This window comes from Hyposmocoma kahamanoa, unplaced genomic scaffold (genome assembly GCF_003589595.1).
Source record: "Hyposmocoma kahamanoa isolate Upper Pololo Valley unplaced genomic scaffold, ASM358959v1 138, whole genome shotgun sequence".
In the NCBI taxonomy this organism is placed as follows: domain Eukaryota; kingdom Metazoa; phylum Arthropoda; class Insecta; order Lepidoptera; family Cosmopterigidae; genus Hyposmocoma; species Hyposmocoma kahamanoa.
In genome coordinates this window covers 254,045-264,401 of record NW_020653492.1, presented here as the reverse complement: position 1 = coordinate 264,401, position 10,357 = coordinate 254,045, and the positions used below count along the sequence as shown (strand labels likewise).

Below are 10,357 nucleotides of genomic sequence, written 5' to 3'. Positions count from 1 at the left end.
TAACTAGAAGAGTTCTGACGTTATACAGTTTTAACGAACAACACAAAACATCTAAGAGAGCTTAGTGTAAGAGACTACTACATTTACGTACAATAGATACAGAAGATAGATTAGACGGATGGAAATTCTGGGGCATTAGCATTTTATTCTAGACTAAGAACTACACTAGAGAACTTTCTTCCTTTGTTGTAGTGATGATGCAGTAAATTTAAAAACCGATCGGAACTACTAGTCGGAATGCTGATTCTCTACCGAAGCCATAGCTGGGTAATTTTTAAATATTTTTTCTGTACCTAATTTAGTGGCAAAATTTGTTATTTAAATATTGTGGAATATTATTATGAAGCATTATTTAATATTCGAGTGTAGTAACCGGATTTCACGATAAGATACTCGAATACTTAAATAATAACAACTGCCACCGAAATTAGATGGAGATAACTAACCTGAAAATTACTCGGCTGTATATTTTTCCTTTTTCACAGATTTGCACATTTGCTCGCACAAGTTTTTGCAACTGAGTATTTTCCCTCCAGACATGCTCCAGACTTATTTTGGTGGCCGTTAATCTCAATTACCTCGGGCCATAAATCGAAATTAAGAATTTTGGCTTTGTCAAGTCCTGTACAATTGTATTTTCTATGCTACTTTCAAATAGGTAGACTATTCAATTCGTCCAGTAACTTCCATTCTCTTTATTTATTAATTACTTAATTAATTATAATAATTTAAATTAATTAATTATAATCTGCTATTCATATTGAAGAAGCCACCAAAATTTCATTCCTTGCTGAGTGGTCATGTACGGGTTACAAATTACTACATGCGATCCACAACAAAAGGTTGAAAGTCCAATGTAAATATATCTAAAAGAAGGACTTATTTGTCTAGTAATTTCGACTTTGGCAATTCTCGTAATATTTACAAAGCATCTTAAAATAAACTATTCGTTACAACCATTGAATTAGAGTATAATTAAATTATAATATAGAAGTCCTAAAAGTATATAGGATAGGATAGGGAACACTATAAAGTTTTATCTCTAGCATTCTAGGTTCATTAATTATATTCCAAAAGGAGTATCTATAGGCAGTATATTGTAGTATAACGTTCTACACTATACTATTCTAAACAATATGTAGGTCTCTGATTGGTTGATGGTTTATCAAATTCGTAAATTTTAAACATTTTATTGCAAATACAGTTTCTGCATTGTAGGACATACAGCTGATGTAACAAATCACTCAAGGCAAGTAAGCATAGGTGGCATTTGGCGCGAGTGTTGCGCATTAGGCACATTCACCAGCACTGTACGCACCCTAACGATGTACATTACGTGACCCATATGCGGCTTGTTAGGAAGAACGGGAAGTTTAAGCAAGAAATTGCTTTAATTTAGACAAAGTTCGTTTTTTAAATTCAAGAAAACATGCTTAGTTCGCTATTTTTGCAAGATCGACGTCGAATATCATTTTATAAATCTCGGCTTTTAAGATGCTGTAGTGTCCTGCTGACAGATTTACTGTAATTGAGCTGTCATAGTCCTCATTACTTTTGAGTTCGATCTGAGATTTTAGAACAAAATATCTCTATGACTGCAGCTCATGCCAGTTTCATTCCCTTTGCCACCAATATTTAAAAAAATCAGAGAGCTACACATTACCATCTAAGTCAAGCTACTTTTGGCAGGGAGTAACAAAGAGTAGGAGATAAAAATGAACTTTTTGGCTTTGAGCAATTCGGGCGTTACCATTCATAAAACATTGTAGTCACAGCGCGCATCTTAACACTAGACTAAAAATTAAGCTTATTATTTTATTATTTACAAATAGGTTTTGGTAATGATAGCGATTGAATTCTTATTTTATCCTTTTAGGTACTGTTATCAATATTTTTGTTTAAATGTGACTTAAATAGCTCTAAACTCGACGCCTTCCTTTATTAGTTTAAAAAAAATTAAAGATACGGTACTTAACGCTTTTTAACTTCTGTTCCTTGTACTTTAATGTAAGAAAATCGATATCATTACGCAATTAAAATTTACAGCACACACACAATTATTTTTATCCTTAAAAATTATAAATACTTACAAACCATTAGTGCAAATACATTCTAACAATAACAATAAAAAGTGCTTTAGAAATTTGCTTTATTATTCAGAAGCCAATCTATTTGGAATTGTACAGAGAATCGTATGGTACATGCACGACAGCGAGTTTGTTCTTTTATACAGACAAGCCTTTGCTGACTTACATTTTAATAATAAGCGTTTTAAGTACTTTAGTTTGCCACTGAGATTTTATCACTTTACTTAAGTACATGACGATTACTTTTGAGTTTTATAAGCAAATTGTGCATTATTGACTTGAAAATCCATTCAAAGATTTACTGATGTTTTTCTACATCACATTCCCGGTTGGATTTGAACAATCGGTACAGGCAGTGGAGATTTACAAAAATATTCACCGACTTTGTGTCTTACATATTACATAACAAGGTTTATAAGGATCGATTCTCCTTTGACATATTTTGTGCTAAAATTAATCTATTGTGAACTTGTAACTTATCGTCTAATTTCGCTTCTTCATCCGAACCTTCTTTGAGAAGCTCCCACAGACGGTTTTTGTCTAATATTTCAAAACCACCTTTGTTTTCTGGTGCTATATCAGACCGTGGTATCTCAGCTAACGTTTTTGACGTTTCAGATACAGGTGTCGGTGGCAATTTATGTATCTCTTTGTTTATAGATTTTATAGTTTTAGCAGCATATTTTTCTGGGTTGATACTTTTCATTTTCGTCTTATTAATTTTAATAACGGTAGTGTGACTGTCGTTCTTGTTGTTCTGTTGTTCTTGGTGCTTGGTTTCAGAATGGTTTGTGTATTCTATGGAAGGTTTTTTGATTTGGGTGGCGGCTTTAGGTTTCTTTGTCCTGTAGTGAATATTTTTTATATTACTATTAGTTATGGCAGCAATTGTATGTGGTGATATGGACGTTTCTGCTAGTGTAATATGTGTATTCTCTATTTTGGACACATTTTGTATTGGCGATTGAGTTACTTTGTCGATTACTTTTAGCGTTTTGTCCTTATTTGGTTTTCCAACAGATTTTATTTCTTCCTCTGCGTTTGCTGATTTTAACTCTTTTACGGATTTAGCAGTTAGTTTTTCGTCTTTAACAACTTTTCCGGGTTTGTCAATTTTGGTTAATTTTATTATCGAATGTGACTTTTCAATAGTTTTTACGATTTCTAAGGGCTTAGTCAGTAAAATTTCTTTAGCCTGAGGTATCATTTTATGTGATTCTGGGTTTTGTTCCGTATGATTAGTCGATTTAGTTTTTAGGAACATGTTCTCCTTTTCTCCATAAGTGGCTTTCAGTGTACCTTTCCTTCGCGGTAGCTGTTTCTTCTTATTTTCTTCCTTTTTTGGCACAAGTTTAGAAACAGGTATCTTTTGTACAATTAATTCACCACTTGATTTCGGCACAATAGGAGATATCTTGTTTTCTATCTTGACATCATTTGATCGATTGATATATGTTGCTGTTGGCACTATAATTGGTTCATCAGTATGTTTTTGTTCAACCTTCGAAGAGTTTCCACTATTTTTAGGAACTGCAGCAGGGATATCTTGTTTAATTTCTTGTTTAGAAGTTATATCTAATCCCAAAATAGTTGTTTCTTCCAAAGCACTTGTAGTGGTAGATAGTTGGTCTATGAAAAGTTTACTGATAGTCTCAGATTGAGCTATATTATCTTTCCCAATAACCGTTTTTATTATTTGGGTAGTTGGCTTGCTTGTTGTTCTATCAGGCTCTGCAGTTGATATATAATTTCCACTAGTGGTAATATCGTTTATTGCATAATTTCTAGTAATATTATCACTTTTTGACGTAGTAGTTTCTGCATTTACTTTCACGGTAGTAGTTGGCTCAGTTGTTGGTTTCGTGGTTACGATATTTCTCTCAGTCTGATCGTCAGGTTTTCTAAATTCATAATCGCGACTACAAATACGTCCACATTCACAAATGTTATCAATGCTGGCTGTAATTTTAAGACTTGCGAGTTCAGTTTTATCAAACCAAGTGATGAAATCATCGTCAGTGATACCTCTCAGGAGTGGGCTTCCAGGTCTTGCGTGGAAGAAGGTTTCTACAGCCAGATCGGGACGAGACGATGGATAAATCTTAGCAAATGCTGGTCGTAGACTAGTGATGACGAATTTAGAACGTGCTTCGTAGGTTACGCAGACTGGACATATAGAACTTATCTGTAATCATTATGGTAATGTTTTAATAACTTTATTACAATAATGTAACAAAAATCTCTTTTTTGTATATACTGCAATTTGCTCACAATTTATTATTATTTATTATTATATATTATTTATTACTGAGATGATACTGATCTATTAAAATAATGTGCGAACATAGTGAGAACTCATTTTAAGCAAGAAAGACTCTTTTTCCGATTAAATTAAGCAAGATAATGTCAAAAATAAAAACGGTTGATACTTACATTAGCAAAGACGAACCACACAGATTCTCCTCTAGATCCATAGTGCAAGTCAGCAAAAGTAGCGCCATCTAGGACGACTGGGTTAACAGAATGCAGTTCATAACCAGAGAACAGTGAAGACTCTAGTCTTAGGATACCGGATCGTTCCTTGCCCTTCCATCTGAAATATAGGTTAAATTTGAACAATTTTAGTTTCGGCATTAAGTATTAATATAAATAAATAACAATATTTTTCTAGATACAACCATGTTTGCATTTGAATACTCTGGATAAAACACAGAATCATTTTTTTATTGGAAATTTCCTAATTTATATTTTCATGTCAGTTGTATAATATTTGTTCTTACTTGAAGCAAGTTTTAATGATAAGAGAAGGTAGGATTCCTTGCAAGTCTTCAATGCTGCTTCGCTCTGGACGAATTTCCTCGATGATAGCCGCTTGAATATTCAGCAGAGCGTTCTCAGGCTTTGGTGTGTACGTTGAATAGGTTATGGTGCCCTGAGTATTAAAAAAGGGATGTGTGATTACGATAATTTATACAGATTTGATGTTAACGCACTTGTCGCTTGTTACACTTAAGACACTCTAGACGTACGACATCTAGAGGTAAGTGTTTAATGCGACTTTACGGAACTTTGACCTGAACTGTTGTGTGAAAGTGTTAAAGAATTGGATGAAATGGGTTCTGCGTGGAAAATCTCCCAGACAGGTGTTCACGTCTCGTCTTTGATCGGGCACCATAAGCAGCCGTCACTGGCGCAGTGTACGGTGCGGGGCGCACGAAAGAGAGGAAGACGCATGGTCGCCAACTGTTTTGCTGACTATACTGCACACATTATTTGTATCCTTAAGTTTTTTTTTCCATTATACGTGCATATTCTAGATTTGGATTTTTATACCTCACCAAAAGACGAAAATCAAGCAATTACCGATTGAGCACGTCAAGAATAAATTCAACTTTATGTCGCTTGCGATAGGAACGGTAAAAATTCCAAAATGGTAAGCTTGATGAAGGAGAACCTTACCTCCTATTTTTACTATAAATGTAAAGCGACACGAGCAATAGTGTATGAGTGCAGGATACATAAAACAGACCATTGCCACTAGTATCTACTTTCCTTCAAGAAGATCGTCAAATACCATTTGAATACCATAAAAAAATATACGCACCTGAACAGTAGCGCAGCCAGCTCCGGTAGCATAAACGAATACTTTAGTAGGCAGCCCTGGCAATTGAAGGGGACGAGGCGGTGTCTTAGCTCTCAGCTCTAGTGTATCCGTCAATTCCATGCCTGCTGTTGCTAGGGATACTGTTAGCGCTCGATGCCTGCAAATGCAGAAAACGTTATTCATATTTCTTTATTACCTTTGGTACCTATATAATTGATGCATTTTTTTTGCTACTTTTAGATGCTTTTCATAGTTTATGAAATCCAGATGTTGTACCATCCTCAACGCTTGGTGACACGCCTCTTAATAGAGTTGATAGGTTTAAATATCTTGGTCACGTTAGTACTGACAGCATGAAAGATGATCTAGATATTGAAAGGGAGCGCAGAGTGAGAGGAAACATGCTGGCCCGTAGATTCACTCGTTGTACAAAAGAGGTGAAAGTTACGCTTTTTAAAGCTTTTTGTCAGTCAATGTATTCGAATAGTCTATGGGTTAGATATACACAGCCTACATACAACTCAATACGAGTATAATACAACAACATCTTCAGGATGCTGTTGGGACTGCCACGGCACTGCAGTGCATGTTTGCTGAAGCGCGAACAGATGACGTTTATGCGTAAAAAAAGTGTTGTCTCTGCTAAAGCGAGTGCGTGACAGTGGCAATGGCATCCTGTGGATGTTTGTCCATCGTTTTGACTGTACAATTTTAAAGTTTTGGGTAAACATTACAATTGGTCAAATTAAGTAATAATTGTGCATTTTCCAAATTTTAATATTTAAATTTTCTATCAATATCTCAAAATTCAATGTAATCATACTAACATAGTTCTAAGGTTTTCTTTTGTAACTAACACCAATATCTTATGGGCTATGGCCTGAAATAAATGGTTTATTATAGTCACAATTATACTAATTCAATCCATTAAACTTCAGCTGTTTTCCCAACAATATCGGGTTTGTAAAATCCGTGTTCCATGTCTGTGTTTCTCGGCATAAGATCGACTCCACAACAATAGTGTTCCGAAACGAAAAACTTATTGGAAACACGTTGAGGAAAGATTCGACTAGAATTATACGTCAGTTTAGTTAATATGAGTAGAATCTCACAGTAGTTTTCTATTTAAAAATAGTGTCTTAGGTTTATGCAACATAAACCTTGCTTTTTTACAACGTGGCCATTGCATTGCTAATTGAACTTCACTACGTTGTCTTTTATAGAATGAATCCTGCATACTAGGGTAGGGTTAGGCTCCATTGAAAATTAATGTTACCGACTTTTGCTTGGCTGTGACATTAGATCCTTTTACGTATGCCACAGTCGCGCATTTTATTTTCACTTTGTCTTTTTATTGATTATTTCAGTGTATTTGTGTGTTGTGGCGTTGTAATAAATAAATGGTTTCTATTCTATTCTAATTGGCTCTTAAAGGACATATCACTCACCTATCATGAGCCAGAGCAGCATACTGTGCGGCGGCTTTAGTAGCGCTATAAGTCAGACTCGGATGTCTTTGCAAAGTTGATGCTCGGTAGTAGAGGAATCTTGCAGCAGCTTCGCCTTCAGCGAGAGCACCGCGTGCGCAAGCCGCTAGTAATACTCGTACGCCGGCTACATATTGCTCCATTGTTACTGCTTCTGCAAAGATAATATTTCGAAGGGAACAGTGAAACAATAATAATAAAACAACTGTATTGACTACTTCAAAATACTCAGTATCTTCTTGTCAATAGAGCTGTGTGTTAAAAATGTTATAGTTTATATGATCGTGCGTACCGTATGACGTAGTCTTAATGTTTCTAGAAGTTTCTTCAAGCAGCCAGTCGGAGGCATCTTTCCGTGGAGCTGGCCAACCAAACTCACCCTCTTCTGTAGTTGATGCGTTTCTTAAAATTGTCAGTGCTTCAGGAACTATGGGACTCCTGAAAATTACATAAGAATCAATTCTGCATATATCATTTATACATGCATTCAAGGGCATCTGACAAAAGGGTGTGCAAGTGCATGTAATTGCCCTAAAAAGACCTGTAAGTGCACGTGACAGCTACTTAACTTGAGCGACTGAAATGACAATTAAAATTAAACACAAAGCGTCACAGTGAACCTGTATAAACAATTGGAACATGTATGTGGCTTACCTGGCCATAACGAGTGCCAACACCGTAGCCGCCAATGCAGCAGGTGATGTCAAGTTATGTATATTGCTTTCCAGATATGTTTGTGCTCTGGTAGCGACTTCAGCATCCATCTGAAATCAGAAATGAATAGAAAAGCTAAATCTAGGAATCAAAAAAATTTGTTCAGTAACAAGTTGAATTCAACAGCCTAATTTAAAAAAAATGTGTAATCGAGGCTTCATACTATAATGATTTTCGTGACAAAACTAGCTCGACAAAGGTATCTTTGTTATTATCAAAAATATATACCTTATTTTCCACACCAACTTCAAGTAGCGCAACTAGGGTTTCTGCAGTTACTTCAACCTTTCTCTCCCATTCTATTTCTTCTTCCGTCATATTGCCATCTTTGTCATAATAGTAATACTCATTAACATCAACTTCTTTGTCTGTTCCGTTCATTATAGGTATTTCTACTGGGTAATAGTCGACTTCTTTATCAGCAGCTAATGGCGTAAAAGATCCATCGTCGTTCTGTCTGTTTTGTATCCATTTTTTGATAGACAATAACAGCTCTGGATCAATTGGATAGTAAGACTGTATTTTAGTGAGAATTTCCAGTATTTTAATAGTAGATAAGTGGCTGCTCATGCCTGGATGATCGCTGAAGGAATTATCGAATTTACGGAATGATAGAAGTATTTGAACCTGGAAAAATTTTTGGTTAATGTTAAGATTTCTTATTGTAAGAGTCAACCTATACATTTTAACGTTCCTTAAATATTTAATTTAGTGATGAAAGTTAATGAACTCTCTATAAATAAAAATGCAAGCATAAAATTGAGCACTGGACTGCATTATCTTATTAATTAAAATAAAAGATGCCAGCATTGAGTACAGCGAAATTGAAAGATGAGTAAAAATATGTTGCCAATACAATAAAATCTAAGTATTGCCAATAACAATTTGACAATTTCTCAGTATGTTTAAGAATTAATTAAACAAACTCTGTTAAAGATGTTTAAGTAGATATTCGTTTTCAATTCTCAGTTTTTTTAAAGCTAACAAGCTGGTGTGTATTTACCTGTTCCGGCAATTTCTTCAAAATCCGCTCCCTTTCTCCTTCATCAACTAAATGAGGAATGAATTCCAAAGCCAATAGAGGTGCAAGACTTGCAGAAGCGGCAGAAAGTTGCGAGTCTCGCCAAACTTCAGCCCATTGGTCTGTAGAATCTAATTGTTGGTTATAAAGCGGAAGATGCAGACCTCCTGAGACAAGGAGGGTGCCACTTGCAGAGCCTGGGACAACACCATGTGGCAATCCAAGTTCTAAGACTTGCGAGAATCCTGCTTCTTCGTTGAAGTTCCAAATCCTGAAAAACGCATAGATCATTACTGGATTTAAGTACGGTATTTATGTACAGTGCAACTATTTTCTTAATATGTCTCTGCAATTTTCGTGCTTTGGCTGTCATCGGATTTCCATCAGTTGCCTTTTTTATTTATGGTACAATTACTGCACGTAGCAATAAAAAAAAAACTTTAACCTGTGTAGTTTTTTTTAATGTACAAAAAGAAAACTTTCAAAATTACCTGAAATCAGCTTTATCACCCCATAGCGCACTGAATCCGACATACTTGATACGCATATCGTTCGCCAACGGCCACACCAAGAGTCTCCGTTCAGATGGAGCTGCTCCTCGTCCTACAGAGAGTCTGCCACCTTCCCACCAGACCCACCATGCGCACCACGAATCCGCACCCTCGCATTCGTCATCTGTTTGCTCTGCACTTGCTAGATGGACGTCGTAACCTGGAATTATGACTTCAATGTTAAGTACACACACCGACACATACGTATTATAAAACGGAACAAAAAAAATGAGGATATAAACTTTATATCCTCATTTTTTTGTTCCTAGACTATTTTATATTATAAAGTAGTCTTAACGTTTATATTGAAAAAATAAAGTAGCAATTGAATTAACATCTTTTAACACCGATTTACACTCAAAAAACTCGAAATGAAACAGAATGCATTTCTTTTTCTGATTTTGTGGCAAAGGAGGTATAGTTGAGAAGTATGATTATTCAACGGTCACAATTTTACCATCATACTATAAAAAAAAAAAAATTCGACTGAAGTTTACCAAATTTACAAGAAAGCAAAATCAACCTCAATCGAACCACCCGTCAAGTAAAGATAAGAAATAGACGAGAAAGCGTAAAAATGCTAAATGAGAAAATCGCAATAATGTAATACGGGTATGAAGAAATGGCTCTGATGGTGCTTATTCATTTTAGAATTAAAACAAGAGGTTTTGTCCAAGTTTTTATTGAATGTCACAATGTTTTACTACCACGATATTCAATTATTTTTTCTGACATTGCTCCTGCAGTTTATTATAATTATTAATAACAAAGGTTACACTTAGACACAAATTCCTTCGATCCGACCGGATTCCCACCGGCGTCTTGTAGCAAACCGGGCCAGACGCTATGCTAACTACTTAGAGCCATTTTTTAATACCCGTGTTACATTGTTG

At 35.4% G+C, this 10,357-nt stretch overlaps 1 protein-coding gene across 1 annotated transcript in view; it reads right to left on the bottom strand.

Annotated features, from left to right (window-relative positions):
• Nucleotides 1-2,176: 2,176 nt before the first annotated feature.
• LOC113240420 (C3 and PZP-like alpha-2-macroglobulin domain-containing protein 8) overlaps nucleotides 2,177-10,357 on the bottom strand; it is a 61,102-nt gene continuing 52,921 nt past the window's right edge. Inside the window, exons 8-17 of the mRNA XM_026477709.1 lie at nucleotides 9,405-9,624; nucleotides 8,896-9,184; nucleotides 8,121-8,519; nucleotides 7,833-7,942; nucleotides 7,471-7,616; nucleotides 7,140-7,332; nucleotides 5,692-5,848; nucleotides 4,868-5,019; nucleotides 4,521-4,680; nucleotides 2,177-4,272 (exon numbers count right to left, since the gene is read on the bottom strand). Coding sequence (XP_026333494.1) covers nucleotides 2,500-4,272; nucleotides 4,521-4,680; nucleotides 4,868-5,019; nucleotides 5,692-5,848; nucleotides 7,140-7,332; nucleotides 7,471-7,616; nucleotides 7,833-7,942; nucleotides 8,121-8,519; nucleotides 8,896-9,184; nucleotides 9,405-9,624 — 3,599 coding nt within the window. The 3' untranslated portion in view covers nucleotides 2,177-2,499. The remainder of the gene's footprint in view (nucleotides 4,273-4,520; nucleotides 4,681-4,867; nucleotides 5,020-5,691; nucleotides 5,849-7,139; nucleotides 7,333-7,470; nucleotides 7,617-7,832; nucleotides 7,943-8,120; nucleotides 8,520-8,895; nucleotides 9,185-9,404; nucleotides 9,625-10,357) is intronic.